General features: G+C 47.9%; 1 protein-coding gene across 2 annotated transcripts in view; it reads left to right on the forward strand.

Moving 5' to 3' along the window:
* The window catches only part of Tafa5 (TAFA chemokine like family member 5), a 216651-nt gene extending 200827 nt beyond the window's left edge, over window positions 1-15824 (forward strand). For both annotated transcript variants that reach the window (XM_021216676.1, XM_021216677.2), the window contains exon 4: window positions 13744-15824. In XM_021216676.1, the coding sequence (XP_021072335.1) occupies window positions 13744-13752 (9 nt within the window). In that variant the 3' untranslated portion in view covers window positions 13753-15824. The remainder of the gene's footprint in view (window positions 1-13743) is intronic.
* The last annotated feature ends 383 nt before the right edge of the window (window positions 15825-16207 follow it).

Consider the following 16207-nt stretch of genomic DNA (forward strand, 5'->3'; position numbering starts at 1 on the left):
AAGCATAGCCTCCTCTGCAATCAGAGCCCAGCAACCTTAAACACCTGTCTGAAAGTACAGAGCTGATCTGACTTGCCCACAAACCATGAGTGTCCTGCTGCATTCTCGACCAGCCTGGAAGGGCAGGAGGTAGCTCTGTGGTGTTCCTGAAACCACCATCAGCCCGAGATGGGATCCTGGATGTTGTGAATCTAAGGACAAATGACCCTATACCCATCTCTGTCACTGTGAAGGTTCATTATGCAGGAAACATCTTTGCTGTCTACAGTGACCCACCAGGCCCCTCATCCAGTTGTTGGCATTGCAGAAATGACCCAGAGCCTTTAAATGAACCCTGTTTCCATTTTCAGCAAATGCCTATCCTATTATTTTGGGGCAAAGCAGTCCCTGTTGTCATGTGTCCCTTCAAGTCCACTACAGTCATTGTGAGTGCTGAGCTGGAGTCTACAGGATTTCAAAATGAGCTCATGACTACTCAGTGGCTCTGTTGCCTTGAGCCAGCATCAAACTGTTGTCCCAGAAGTGCCTCTGGCCATGAGCACAGCAGGAAATGGTCTGGAGACGTGCCACCTGACAGCTGCTTGCTTCTGGTAGCTTCTTACTTTGGTCTTTCTCCCCTGGGTCAAATGAGCAGGGAAGGTTGTAGGCTGACCTTTCTTGTCCTCATCCCACTAGAGCATCCCTTGTGGCCCAGCAAGTGTTCTCAGAGCTAAGTCACAGTGATGGGTGTAGAACTCTCTGTTTGGTATCCCATCAGGACATGGTGCCTCTGGAGGAAGGCAGACTTCTCTTTTCTCTGTTGGTCTTTTGCCAACTGGCAATTACCCCTCTCCCAGATGTTAGTAAAATGCTAGCAAGCCTAGAGTGGACCCACTTGGCCATGAAGGTTTGAAGACTGGACTCCCTACTGCCCCAACACTGCATGAGTAGCCAGAGAAGAGATACCCCAGAACATCAGGTGTAGCAGAGACACCCCAGAATGTCAGAAGGGACAGAGACATTTCAGAACATCACCTATTGTTTTTTTCAACATGGGCTTACCACCTTCTTCTGGTTCTCGATATGTTCGTCAGTAACTCATGAGGTAGATATGTTTGGACCTGGGGAAACGGAGGTATAAGGAAGCCACAACACAATCTGCAGCACAGCACTGGGCCTGGAAGGCACACTCTGCCCTGGGAAAGAGGCTAGCCTTGGCCCCTCCTGTGTGTCAGATAGCTCAGATCATCAAGAACCAAGTGAGAGGGACCCAGAAAAAGATTAGGAAGGCCATAAAGGAAGTATACTGGTTCTCATCTCTGAAGCCTGGTGATCATCGTGGTATTGGGACTTGATGCCTCAGACCTGTGGTTCTCAACCTTCCTAATGCTGCACCCCTTTAGTACAGTCCTTCATGTTGTGGTGACCTCCAACCATAAATTATTTTCAGTGCTACTTCATATCTGTAATTTTGCTGAATATCTGATATGTGACCGCCCACCACCAAGGGTTCAAGACCCACAGGTTGAGAACTGCTGTCTTAAATCCAAATAAGCTGTGATTTGGGCTAATGCTAGACAAGGCATGGGTGGACACCAGCAGAACGCAATGCCAAAGGAGAAGGCCCTCTGTTGTTGCTGCTGCCAGCGTGGCCAGATGTGCTCTACCATCCAGACATAAACAGAAGGTCTGAGCTGATCAGGGTCCTGAGCATCCTGACTCCCCACTCTCCAGAGCATTCACTGGGTGTCCGGGACAAACGCACCTTGGTCCATTGTTTTGATGTTTTGTGATTGCTGCGATACAAAAAGCATGTGCCACCATGGCCAGCTCATGTTTTATGATTTTAAATTGAACCACAAACTCTGTCAGTTCTCTATGGATCTGAGGCTTGACGGATGTCAAACCCCGGCTCCTCATGAGTTCTGTTTTCCGTCAGGAGATGGAACAATCCAGAAACGAAATAAGATCGCAGAGAATCGGCTGCTGCTGAATGCCACTCCTTGTGCCTTCCTGATTTTACGGGGACTTCCTGTGGGGTCTTCCTCTCAAAGCAACATGCTCCTTCATGAGACCGGCATACCCTCACCACATTGTCACATGAAACTCTTAATGAGGATAGTCTAAGTCAGACCCATGGCCGAGCAGAAAGCTTGTTTTTGCATGGTGCTTTTGCTGTGGCCGGATAGAAGTCAAACCTTATTATCTACCTTAGAGAGGGTGATGGGCTTCAGCACTCTCACCAGCCCTGAGGCCATAGAAGTGTCCTTTGATAGGAGCCATGTCCACACATCACCACACTGTGATCCATCACTCAGAAAGGAGCTGCAAGCTCCATCTTGCATGAGACGACTGTTTCAAATCAGCAGCCTCAAGATTCACTTCTTAGAGCCATTACCACTGTTGTTCAGGTCTAAAAACCCAGAACAGCCCCGCACCATGAAGACAGCAGCAGCCCACACCCTTGAGGTGGCTATGACTAAACCAGAATGTTCTCCTCAGGTGAGAGCACGGGGCCACCACTCTGCCTAGGCTGGTTACAGAGGGAAATCTCATGAATCTTGAACCTGGGACTCCTATGCCTGGATGAGTGGCCTGAACCTGATGACATAACGTGGGACAGCAGTGACAGTCCCCAGAGTCCCATAGTGCTCCTCATTAAGAAGGCTTGATGACTGGGCTTGTAACTATTGGTCTTGTCAACTTGACACAACCTAGAATCATCCGAGGAGTCTCCGTGATAACTCGTCTACATTGGGTTTGCTTTATGGTTGTGTCTATAGGGGATTGTATTAAAAACGGTAATTGATGTGGAAAGATCCTGTCTACTGTGGGCAGTACTACTCCCTAGGCACAGAGTTCTGAACTCTATAAGAGGGGAAATTGAGCTAAGTACAAGTAATTGGGCACCAGATACTCATTTCCCTTTGCTCTTCACTGTGGATGTGATGTGGCCCACTGCCCTACGTTCCTGCCTTGACTTATCCACAGCAATGAACTGTGACCTGGAATTGTAAGCCGAAAGAATGCCTTTCCCCATAACATTGCTTTTTGTCCAGATGTTTTATCACAACAGAAATTACATTAGGACAGGGCTCGCCTCAGCTGGCACAGGTTGTTTTACCTCTAAGTTCAGTTCCTGACTGGCACTAGCCCCAACAGGGCAACAACAGCATCATCCTATGAACTGTGGTCAACACATGCTGGAACTTAGGATATGGGCACAGAGATGACCTCTCTGTCTAGAGGGGTCCCATAGGGCCAGGGAAATGCTCAGCACCACCACTGATGTAGTATCAGGTCTGACCTCCAAGAAAGAGGGCATTGTAGTGAACAGGTACCTATGAGGTCAAGGTAGACTGAGGTCCTCCGACATTCATGCCGTGAGTTCAGCTTGAAGACCGAGTCAGGACTGCTTCAGCTACTGACAGGGTTGGGTATATGGGTAAAGAGTCTTCTGTAGTCTCATCTTGAAGATGAAGCAGAAAGTGAGGCCAGATAGGGTAGGATCAAATTGATGACTGTGAAGAGGAGATGGACAGGCATAAGTCATGCCTGATACTCATAGGTCATGTACAGGTCAACTTGATATCTAGCAGGATCCCAGCACGCCTGGAGGCTCTGGAAGGTCTCATGTGCCGGTTAGCAGGGTAGGAAGTTGGTCTTTGTCATGGCCCAAACCCAGCATGTTGTACTCAGGTAAATGGAGAAGCATGCCGTGGGGAGCCAGGAAGACTTCCTGCACATCCCTGAGGTCTGGCTGGCTCTCCTTAGAATACCATGACATGGTGGAAATGTGTCCCCACATGGCACTGTTCCAGGGCTTCTGTGTGGAGGTGACTCCACCATTGACTTTCTGTTGGTCCAGGTACCTCCATGCTGCAGCCCTGAACATGACAGTGCTGGGACTCTTCCTGGCCATGGAAGAAGCCATGTGCCACAGTGTGTTCCCTGTCACAAGGTCTTCAAACTGCAGACACTCTGGGTCCCTGTGGACTCTGCCATTATCCCAGCCCCCTCTGGACCTTGCTGTATCTTAGGGCTATAGCACCGAAAGCCTGGGCTATACCTGAAAGGGCCAGGGGGACTAGTGTGCAGTCACCACCTGTGATCAGGTCATCAGGTGGCCACAGATTACTGTCTGGAAACATAACTCAGTATATGCTAAGCGTTGCCATATACCTACCTTCTTTCCATGGTCTGTCCTCACTTTGTCCATGAGTACAGCCTCTGGGGACATCATAATCCTCATAAAGTGTCTGACATTTGTGAGAGTATTGGCATACGTTGATCCAGCCTCCTGTGGCTCTCTGTCCATACCAATTAGAAGGATGCTAGGCTGCCACCTGCTTGTCCCCACACAGTTTGGGCTCTGCATCAGGTTTCTCTGTCCCTGTATATGCAGGATATTTTGTCTCAGGTCTAGCTGAAAAGGCAGACCTTGGACTGTGCTGGCCCAATAGATAGGGATTGTAGATATTCACCATGTACCTGGGAACATCTGGCACCAGTGCTCAGCTGGACAACTGGGAAGAGGGGTACTAAGTTAGTGTGAGTGGAAAAGCAAGTTCTGATGTAGCTCAAGGTCTAGGGCCCTGGAGGGTGAGATTTGTAACCAGTTCTGGGCATGCCTAATTACAAGTCAGCTATAATAGGCACCCACATTGGAACACAGAAGGCATATTGCTGAGATGACAACTGTGACAGTCAGTGACATATGAGTCACAGACACTTGGAACTATGGGAGCAGGGTCCCAGCCAGCCTTAAATCTTTGGCTCTTAGACCCTCTGGCTGGCCTCCTGCATCAAAGCCTGACACTGAAAACTAATCATAGCCCCAAATACATGAGCCCAGAAAGCTTTGCAAGTCCTTAGTGTGGCCCCATCGTCCGGTACAGTGAAGATTAGGGGTGCTCTCCCAGAATCTTGCCAGTCACCCTGCCTTCTATTCAATCCCAGAATGGTTTGGGGTAGCTAAGCACAGTCCCATTCCAAAGGTTCTGGCCTTGGAAGTCAGACCCTAGAGTGGCCATCCGATATCACTAGGTCGAATGTGGAAATGGACCTTGAATCTTTGTCATACTGCCTCTAATTTGTGAGCAGCTGCAGCAGTGGTATCCAAGCTGGGGACACCATGAACCATGAAACATAATTGGCCTCATCCAGTGCTCACTGAGAAGGAGCATTCAGTGTCCCTCTGTATCCAACCTGTATGTGAGGACCCCTGTCAGAATGATAGTCACCTCCCTGAAGAGTTTACAAGCCAGCCCCAAGGTCTCTCTAGAGATCGTTGGCATCCCTGTATTGTATCTGAGGCTCCTCAAAGCCTGGAAAGGGAAGTGAGATCCACAGTGCCTGTTTTTGGTGACTGGGTATTATAGAAGATCCCAGAGCCAAGCAGTGAAGAAGTTGCTGCTGTAAACAGTCTCCAGAGCGAGCACTCGCTGGAAGAAGTCCATGGGAAGAATTAGTGAAGACATCTCAGAGGATTCAGCAGCCCTCGGGAGAAATTCCAGAACTCAGCCCTCAGAAGTTGGGTTGGGTGATACAGCCTGGACTGTGGATCTCAATGCCTTGTCTCGAGAAACAAATGAAGAAAGAGAACGCTCCTTCCCATTATCTGGTGTGATATAAACAAAAGCAAAAGATCTTGGACCACTGGTCTACGGTAACTGTTCTGGGGAGACACAGATCCAGTAAGGAAAAAAAACAAAAAACAAAACAAAGGTTCAGCTTACCTAGTGACCTGGAAACGTTCTCAGCAAATTATTACCATCGACCACCAAGAAAGGCTGGGGGAGGAATCCAGACAAAATGCTGCCTTGCCCCCATCAAACTAAATGTGACATGAAATGTGGACCCTCACTTCATTAAAAAAATAAATAAATAAAAATCAAAGCACTGGACACTCAGTAGCAAGAGCAGAGTGTTTTATTCTATGACTCTGAAAAGCCCAGTGTCAGCACAGGATGCCAGGCGCACTGAATGAGCACATTTTATACTGTCCCCTCCCCCACTGGCTCAGTAAGCAGGAGGGTTTGATCTTACGCATCATCTAGGTCTTTCTGTCTTCTGCTTGGGTTGATACATCTCTCTCTTATTTTTAGAATTTACTTAATGTACATGAGTTTCTGTCTGTAAGTTTGTCTACCACCATGTGTGTGCAGTGTCTGTGAAGGCCAGAAGAGGGCCTTGATTTTCAGATGGTTGTGAGCTGTCATGTGGTTGCTGGGAACCAAACCCAGGTCCTCTGGAAGAGCAGCCATTGCTCTTCACCACTCAGCCATCTCTGCAGTCTATGTTTACATAGTTTTTATTTGTCCTTCGAGAGTTTCGTACAGTGTGTTTTGATTATATTTATGTTTGAAAACATACATAGATTCTTCTCTGTATGGGTTTTGGTTGTTCGAAACAGGATTTCTCTGTACCCCCATCTGTCCTGAAACTCATGCTGTAGACCAGACTCGTCATGAACTCAGAGATCCACCAGCTTCTGCCTCCTGAGTGTTGGGATTAAAGGCATGCACCACTACACTTGGCTCATCTTTATATTTTATATCTTACTTCCGTTTGTTTGTTTTGTTTTCAAATTGTTATACCAAAGAATTTATTTTTATTCTAAGTTATTAGCACATAAAGTAAGAAGTTTCACTAGAGCATTTTTCATGCCTATGAACCATTGTACTTCATTCTTATACATTCCTTTTCCCCCTTTTCCTTCCTTAGCTCCTAAGCTCCCTCATTATAGCCTTCTTTCTCCATAATCAGCCCCCCTCTGTTTTCTAATAACTTGTTCCATTATCCTTTCTCTCCTCACACCCATATCCCTCCTGATGATTTCTTCCTCTTTTCTCTTGGTTTCCATGTCTCCTAGACGTTTTCATATCAGAGGTGTGGGGGCAGGGGGGCTGGTTTCCACATATGAGAGAAAACATGTAATATTTGGTTTTCTTTTATACGATTTTTTTTAATTGTGTGTGTTTGTATGTGGGCACAGATGCCCAAGGAAGTCAGAGGCATCAGATTCCCCTGGAACTAGAGGTCCACATGGTTGTGAGCTCCCTGGTGTGGATGCTCAGAGACAAACTCGTTATGTGCAGTGTGTGCTCTTAACCACTGGGCTGTCCCATCAGCTGCAGTATGTGTCCCCCGGGTCTTGTTTCAGTTAGCAGAATGATCTCCAGTTGCCTCCGTTTTCCTGCAAATGTCACAATTTTATTTTTCTTTGTGGATGAATACAGTTGTGTGAGGTGTGTGTGTGTGTGTGTGTGTGTGTCATTTCCTGATAGCCATGGCTCCATTTCCAGATCGTTATGACTAGTGCTGCCTTAGCTGTGGCCAGGAGGAGAGCACCTCTGAGGTGCGTTGACTTGGAGTCCAAGGGAAAATACCCAAGAGTAGTGCTTCCAGTCTTCTGCAGTGGCTGCGCGAGCTTTCACCCCCACCTGCACTGTTGAAGTGTTCCTCTCCAGCATCCTCTCCAGCATCCTCTCCAGCATCCTCTCCAGCATCCTCTCCAGCATCCTCTCCAGCATCCTCTCCAGCACTCGTGGTTCTTTGTCTCCTTCAGAAGAGCTGTTCATTTGGGGTGAGACAGGATCTCAGAGCAGCTTTCATTTGCATTTCCCTGGTGGCTAAATTGGTCACTTTCACCTCTTCCTTTGAAGGCTGCCTGTCTTGCTTAGGGTTACTATTTCAGTGATGACAAACCATAACCAAAGCAGGTTGTATGTGTGTGTGTGGGGGGGGGATGTTTGTTTGGCTTATACTGCCATTCAGTGTTCATCGTCAGAAGAAATCAGGAAAGGAACTCAAACAGGGCAGGAACCTGGAGGCAAGAGCTGATGCAGAGGCCATGGAGAGATGCTGCTTACTGACCTGCTTTCTTATAGACCAGAACCACCAGCCCAGCGAATGCACCACCCACAATGGGCTGAGCCCTCCTCCATCAGTCACTAATTAAGAAAATGCCCCACGGGCTTGCCTATAGCTAGATCTTATGGAGGCATTTTCTCAACTGAGGTTCCCTCCTCTCTGATGACTTTAGCTTGTGTCAAGTTGACATAAAACTCTCCAGCACGCTTAAACTGCCTTTTCATCTCATTAGCCCATTTGTTAGTTGTTTGGTTTTTTTGTTTTTTGTTTTCAGTTTTCATGTGTTCTAGATGTTAATCTGTCTGATACATGGTTGGTAAAGCTTTCTTTCCACTGTACAGTCTGCCTCTTCATCCCACTGCTCATTTCCATTGCTGTGTAGGTTTTTAATCCAGCTTGTTAACTCACTGCAGAGTTCCAGCCCCTTTCAGAAAGACACTGTGTCCACATCATCAAGGGTTTTTTTTTTCTGTTTTCCTCCAGCAATTTGGAAGTTTCAGATCAGCTGAGGTCTCTCTTCTTTGATATTGTTCAGGGTGAGAGATATGGATCTATTTTCCTTGTTCCAAACTTTCATAGAGTAGAGACTTAAGTAGACAACCCAAAATCAACCCAACAAAAGGTTGAGTTGTTTCTTTAAAAAGTTAAATGGAATTGACAAAGGACTTTCCACACTGAAATGGAACCCAAATTCATAAAAGTAGAGACCAGTGAAATTCAGGGGACCATGATAGGACACTCTGAAATTATATCCCAATAAACCTGTAAAGTCTGGAAGAAATGGATAAATATCTTCAAAGATGACCTGACAAAGTTAAGCCAAGAATGTATTAACAACTTATAGGGTTCTATCAGAAACAATGATATCAAAGCAACAATAAATCTCCATATGTATCACGACCCAGGAGCAGGTCGACTCTTACCAAATTCTACACACCGTGAAGAAAAAATACCGACAGTTATCAAACAGTTCCAAAAAGTAGAAGGGATAATTCCAAACTCATTCTTTGAAGGCATCATTGCCCCGATAACAAAACCAAGTGAAAATAGCATTAAAATGACATTAAAAAAAAAAAAAAAAAGAAAATTATGGACCAATATCCCTGATGAACAGAGATGCGAACATTCTTCCTTTAAAAATAGCTTTTAATGATTTATTTATTTTTATTTTATGTGAATGGGTATTTTTCCCTGTGTGGTTATATGAATGAGGGTGTTGGATCCCCCGGAGCCGGACTTATATAGAGTTGTGAGCTGTCATGTAGGTGCTGGGTATTAAACCCAGGTCCTATGGAAGTACAGAGAGACAGGATTTTTCTGTGTAGCCTTGGCTGTCTTGGAACTTTCTCAGTAGACCAGGCTGGCGTCAAACTCAGAGATCCGCCTGCCTCTGCCCCCTGAGTGCTGAGGTTAAAGATGTTCACCACCACGGCCCAGCAAACATTCTTAATACAATAATTGCAAATTGAATTCAGATAACACTATGACCAAACTGCATCCCATGGGTGCACGTATGGTTCAGTCTCCATAAATCAACAAGTGTAATTCAATGCAGAAATAGATCCAAGGACAGAAGCACATGATCATCTCAGTAGACACAGAAAGGGATTTTGACAGTTTCATCACAAAAGCCATGGTGGTGCATGCCTTTAATCCCAGCACTCGGGAGGCAGAGCCAGGCGGGTTTCTGAGTTCGAGGCCAGCCTGATCTACAAAGTGAGTTTCAGGACAGCCAGGGCTATACAGAGAAACCCTGTCTCGAAAAAACAAAAAAAAAAAAAAAAAAAAAAAAAAAAAAGAAAGAAAGAAAGAAAGAAAGAAAGAAAGAAAGAAAGAAAGAAAAAAAAAGCAAGCCAGCTCTTAGGGCAGAAGGCTTGGACGATGGAGTAGTTCTCGCACACTTTTAATCTTTCCGGGTTAGGAATGGCCACATACCTCTCTGCGGGGGAAGCTGTGGGAGGCTGTAGCTACTGACAGGAGCCAGGGACCCAGGAGGCATGGCCAAACACCTGCCATGCAGGTCAAGTTACCACCCATTGGGTCACCAAGGTTCCAGACTTTTGCTAGACTGGGGACCAGGCTTTCTGTGCAGAGCCACCACCCCACAAGCTCGAGCCATCCTAAACATAAAGAACCACCCTGGAGCCATCACTAGACCTGACCGCAGTTATACTACAGAACCACAGAGGTGGAAGAGCGGGTGGACTGGGATAGAATACAGGGCCCAGGACTAAACCCATCGGCTACAGAGCCTGATTTTAAACAAGAAGTACCGGGAGTGTACACTAGAAAGAAGACAACCTTTTTTCCAACAAAGAGAACTGGGAAAAAAAAACCTGGACATTTCCATGTGAAAGAATGAAACTAAAGATTTTGATCACAGTAGTGTGCATTGGGGTGGGATGGGCTGGTTGTGTGTAGACTAGACCTATGAGTGAGAACCTGTGGTGCCAGGGCCTGTGTGGCTGTCACCTGAGTGGTAGGGAACAAATAAGCAGCTGTCAGGATGTAGAAAGGAGAACCCAGTAAACCCAGAGGAGCTCCACCCCCACGTCCATCACAGAGCTTGTGATCACCCCCATGTCCACAGAGCTTGTGATCACCCCCATGTCCACAGAGCTTGTGATCACCCCCATGTCCACAGAGCTTGTGGTCACCATGAAACATGCTTCTGACTTTCTCTGCAATGGTAACTGGACTAAGGGTCACAGCCTGTGCCCAGCAAGCCAGTCTCAGCCACCTATACTCAATAGGCCAATTTAAACAGTCTAATTCTGAAATGCAAAGGAGGAAAAAATAAAAGGTTGATTTATTTAATGACTACATCGAGAAAAGAGATGTAATGACCTCCTCAGATCCATCCTTGGGGTCCTGAAGTGAGATTAAGGTTTAAGTAGAGGGCAGCATTATACATATCTCAGCAGTGTTGGTCAATGTGTGGTTCCACTCAACTTTGCTCCATCACCGTCTCTTCCTTAAGGTGGCCTGACAAGTTGTAAACCTCAGGTGCGTGCGGGGAAGTGCCCCCTCTGTCAGGCTCAGGCTTTAAGCTTTCTCTTTTCCCAGCATGAGGCTATAGGGAAGAATTCTGGATTCTTGGGGACCAGCCTTTGACTAATGGGATGGCCAAATTGAGAACAGCAAACATCTCTGGAATATGTTCAAACCTGCCAGGCTGGTTCAAATAATAGGAAGACATTCCTTCAAAACCTAGACCTGAGTTCAGCACATGTATATCATTCAAACCCATGACTGGGGAACCAGGGAGCAGGGGACACAACTGCTCACTCTGTTATATGACATTCTTGTGTGAGGCTAAAGCAGTGGTACACTGGCAGTAGGTGGAGCTGGAAGACACAAGTCCAACTGTCAGAAGACCAAGGAGCATTACAGATTTCTGGCTTTGGGACACAGCAGAGCCTGGGAGGGTGGGAGTTTTAAGAGATCTGAGCTCACAGTCAGCAGCCAAGATCAGCAGCTGACTCCAAAGAGACCACACAACACAGGCTGGCCAGGGAGCCAATGAAGAAAGGACTCAGGATCCCAAGAGAAGGTCCGCTCAGAACCTGTGACAACAGGCCTGTGCATATGTGATGGAACCAAGGCCCTCCAGGCCAAGTGTACTTCCATGTCTAGCATGTCCAGTGGTGAATGTCCTAACGAGCTGTGAAGGAGCAGCAGAGACAGGGCCCTGTCAGCATAAGGCTCAGACTATGACAATCAGTCTCAAGAAAACCAAAGCAGTTCCCTGTAGTTAGAGCCAGTCCTGCCCAGCTGCCCTCAAACTCCAGCCCCAAAACTCTGAGCTGCTGCTGTTTGAGTCATCCATGTATAGCCATCATGCTGTGCCCATAATACTATGCAGCCATCCTATAGGCCCAGGCAAGCGTAGAAACACAAAGGCTTTGTGGAGTGGCCAGCAGGGACAGCCCTCAGGGTGCATGTGAGACAGCTCGTGAGCTATGTCCTAGACAGTCCATGCTCAGGGACAACCCCACTAAACTGTGAGTAGCCTGGCCTTGTGAACCCTGTTCTGTGACTCTGCCACCTGGGCCAGGAGGAAACAGCCAAGAACTTCTGTGTTTCTGAAAAGGGTTGTCACAGCCAGTCATGCCCTAACAGACAGAAGGTTTGAGGTACAGGAAGGGAGAGCACACAGTGCTAGTCATAACCTGCTTGGTCTCTCACCATAAAGAATTTTCATGATGCTGGGAGTGTGGAAGGGGTTTCTCATGGAATAAGATGAACGAGAACAGACACCAGCTAGGATGTGTGTATAGGGGGAAGGGATCCTGTCCTACAGCACAGATGGAGTAATGCTAAGACCTTCCCCATTGTTCCTTTCTAGAAAGAGCAGAGGCTGTTGCTATGGAACTGTGGTGGGAAAGCAGCCCCCAGAACACATCTAGGAAGGGTGGCTTTCTGATAATTCAACAATATGTTTTTCTTCCAAGGAGATGTCACCGAATAACAAATGGGTATGGTTACAGCTGTTGGTTTTCTCATGTTTGCAGACAGCCCCCACCATCCTCTCATACCTAACAATCACCTTCCAAAATGAGCTCCAGATACAGACCACAGATCCCATCCCAGCTCAGTACAACAGCAGTGGGAGAGGGGTGGGCATCCCTGAAGCCCACACCAAGGTTGCCAAGCCATGGAGGCAGGCAGGGTGGGGCAGATGATGATGGAGTGATTGCTCCGTGAGCTGGTCTTACATACAGTGTCAGGTGATACTGATATGAACAATCAGGTGCAGTTTTCCCCATGTGTTTGGTAAGTACGTGAAGACACAAAGGACCGACAACAGCTATGAGTTTGCCAAGCCAATGGAATGTAGCTGCCTCCATTAACCTGTGCTCTGTCTCCCTAAAGCTCCTACACATGGCTTAGAGAGGCCACTCAGCAGCTGGGCCCCACTCTATGGGTCCATAACCTGGGGGGTTTCCATGTTGGAAGGATCCGATGTTCTGGAATTGTGGTGTCTTAGTCCTCGGGGTGGCAGAGCTGGGTTGTTACTGGCGATGTTAGAGTCACGGCTTGAGACCTGGCAGCCACAACAAACAAGGCCCATCAACCATCCTAATACAAGAGAGACCGGCAATAGTGAAACAAACAAAAAACAAAACAAAAACTGACAAAACAGGGAAAGAATGAGTAAATCTGCATGGACATACTGGGAGGTGGAATCAGAGGTCTATTGATTCCTGTGTCTATAGGATACTGAATGAGGTTTAGGTGTAGGGGGCAGGAAGTATATGTATAACCAAACATATTGTCATGGTCAATGTGTGGTCCCTCCCACTGTTAACCCATCACTGTCTCAACTCAAGTCTCTCTTGCAAAGTGATCTGCTAAGGTGGTCAGAATTGTGTTTGTGTGAGTACTCTTCCTGGGACACAAGTTTCTCCAGGCACCAATCTTCCACCTTTCCCTTCTGTCCCATGGTACCCCTGCAGATGTTGTAACTCTCTAGGGTCTCCTTGCTGAAGGGTGGGAGTGAGGTATCTTCTCTCCGCCCAGAGCTGCTAAAAGGATCAGGTGCTAAATGCTTGCCCCCTGTGCCAGTGTGGGACTCACGCTAAGTATGCCAGTTTGTGCCAGGCACCCTTGGGAAACCAAAAGTACCTAGACCAGCTCTGGCCAACACAGGCTGGAGAGTAGACAGAGGTTCCTCTGGGTCCCCAGCAGAGGGCAGCCTCCCCTGGGGCCGAGGCGGAGTGGTACTCCTGGGGCTTAATCTATGCAGAGTGCCCTTCTTCCCCACCGTGAGGTGTACAGTCTTGGTCCGGGAGATGCTAAACTTGCCCATGGTGGGCAAGAGGGAATGTGTGTGTCAGGAATGTGACTTCAGTACGAGGCTGACAGCTCTCTGTCTTTGCTCCTCAGGTCTCCTGACAATCGGAGCCCCTGCGGTGCCCCCTGGGAGTGGCTGTGGCTCTCTGGAGATTCTACACCTCAGCCACAGTCCTCCGCCCTATGTGGACACCGCCCATTCTCCCCCGTCCACCCACTGTTTCCCAGAGGCCTAACAAAGACAGCCCAGTTCCTCGGAGCTCTGAGCTCAAGTCTGTCCAGCTGAACCCAGGAGGCTGGGACTCAAGACACACATGTCAAGGGTGGTGCCGGGAATCAGCAATACCTGGTGCGTGGAGCCCGGCTGCGTTCATCCTCACTAGCCGCTTGCTCCCTGGAGTTGGAGGACCGGAACAAGGAGACTGCGGCCCAGCCAGCTGAGCCACGACACAAGGTCCGGGGACTGTCAGGTGCAGAAGCCACCACCTCCTCTGTCCCAGACTGTCTGAATCGCTTTTATTTTCTTATACTTTCAGTATACTCAATAGACCAAAGAGAAAATCTATTTTAACGTGGACACATCCCTGCTGCCAAGAGTTCCCCGGGTTTGATTGTGGGGCGGGGGAGGGCGCAGTGGCAGACATGCTGGTGGCCAAGGCAGCATGGAGAGGGCATCCGAGGCCAAGACCCCCGCCCCACGAACACTGCAGCGTGCCCTAGGAGGATGGCTTTGCCCAGAAGGACACCATCGTGGTGCACCTGCAGGACCCAGCAGGGGCGTGGCCGGCGACGGCCCCCAGCGGACAGCAAGGGCCCCCGGACACAGACCCTTTGCCCCTGTGCTTAGACCAACTCTATCGTACTAAAATCACTTTCTGTTTTAACCAGTTAGACATGCCTCTTCCACAGCTCCATTTTTGATAGTTGGATAATCCACCATTTGCCAAGAGCATGCTGGGTCTCCTGTGACTGCTATCTCATCTGATACACCATTTAGCTCCAGAAAGCAAATTAAAGAAAACTGAAGTAACCCTGTTTGAAAGAGATCATTAAATGTATTTTGCAAAAGCCTAAAGTTATATATTTAACAGTTTTTATATGTTGTATATTTGTAGAAAATCCTATTTAACATTTGACGTCAGGTCTGACCATCCTGAGAGTTGTCGCTAGGTCCCCCTGTGATCCTGGAGACTCTGGGGTGGCCATGGAGGACCTCAGAGCAGACATGGATGGGCAGAGCTGTGGGTGAGGTGCAGAGGACCCTGCCCATTCTAGGAAGCTCTGTCTCTCTTTGCTTCGGTTATGGTCTGATAGCTCACATCCCCCTGTGAGTCTGTGTGTTGGTAAACATTGCGTATACAATATTTTGGTGATGGATTTTGGTCCCTCTCTCTCTTAACCCCTTTTACCATCCATAGATCTTGAGTCCATGTACGGCCAACTTGCCCTTCCCAGATGAATGGCCCCCTTCGTTCTCAAAGGTCCTTGTTCTCCACATTGGGAGGCAGAGACGGCAGGGATAGAGGGGGTGGAGGAGCTGGGAAGAAGAGTCACTGTCCTTGCTTGCCCTACACTGTGGGGTCAGAGGCTATCAGATAAGGGACAGACACAGTCCCCATTCATTTTCCTGAGTTCCGCTACGAGCATACTACCTACACGTCCAATTAACATGGCTATCATGCTAGTAATATACTACTAAAGACAAACATTTTTAAAAAAAATGTATTTAACTCCAGTATATAGATGCCGTTCCAGCAACCATAGGCTAAAGATAGGAAAGAAAGTCCATTTCTGTGAGACCCATTCCAGTATCCATGTGTCCTCTCTTCACTCATGCAGAAGGATTAGCATCCTGGGCAGGGAGATGAAGCTGACATGAGGGGCTCTCGTCAGAGGAGGTGGTCAAGCAAGGCCACTGTCCCCGAAGTGTCAGGCTCCAGTGGCCTGTGTTGCAGGGGGTCAGCAGGGCAGGAGGTCTCATTTCACCACTGAACCTCTACATCCGCACCACCTCCCCTTGGCTGTTTCTTTTGAAAGCTAGCATAGAGACCTCCGAGGGCAGAGACCAGGAGACTTAAGATGTTGCAGCATATTTCCCCCCTTGTTTTACAGTATCCAATTTTTGTGTTGATTCAGCTAAATTATGAAAATAAAGAAAAAAAGTCCTTTGATAATCATGGCTTTTGTTCCCTGGCCGTGGTGTCCTGGGAGAGGGGAATAGTTTGCATGACTGGTGGGGACAGTAGGTGGGCACCATGCACTGGGTCCTTCCTGGTCATAACACCTGAGGCTGACACCATCACCAGCTCCTTGAAGCACCATTTGGGAGTTGAGTGCCAAGGATTTCTTGGGCTTGCACCAATAGGTTCTGAAGCCATCCCTGGTATGTACCCAGGGTTCCTATACTATATTATAGGCCTGCTCAGGGGTGCTCAGCACCCCTGGGATATGTCCCTGTCCATCCCCCAGAAGCAGGAGCAGGGCTCCCTACTTATTAAAAACATGATCTTCTGCTTTACTTCACCCCTGTGGGCCAGAGACATCCAGGTAGTCCAAG

Source organism: Mus pahari, chromosome 17 (genome assembly GCF_900095145.1).
Source record: "Mus pahari chromosome 17, PAHARI_EIJ_v1.1, whole genome shotgun sequence".
Lineage (NCBI taxonomy): Eukaryota > Metazoa > Chordata > Mammalia > Rodentia > Muridae > Mus > Mus pahari.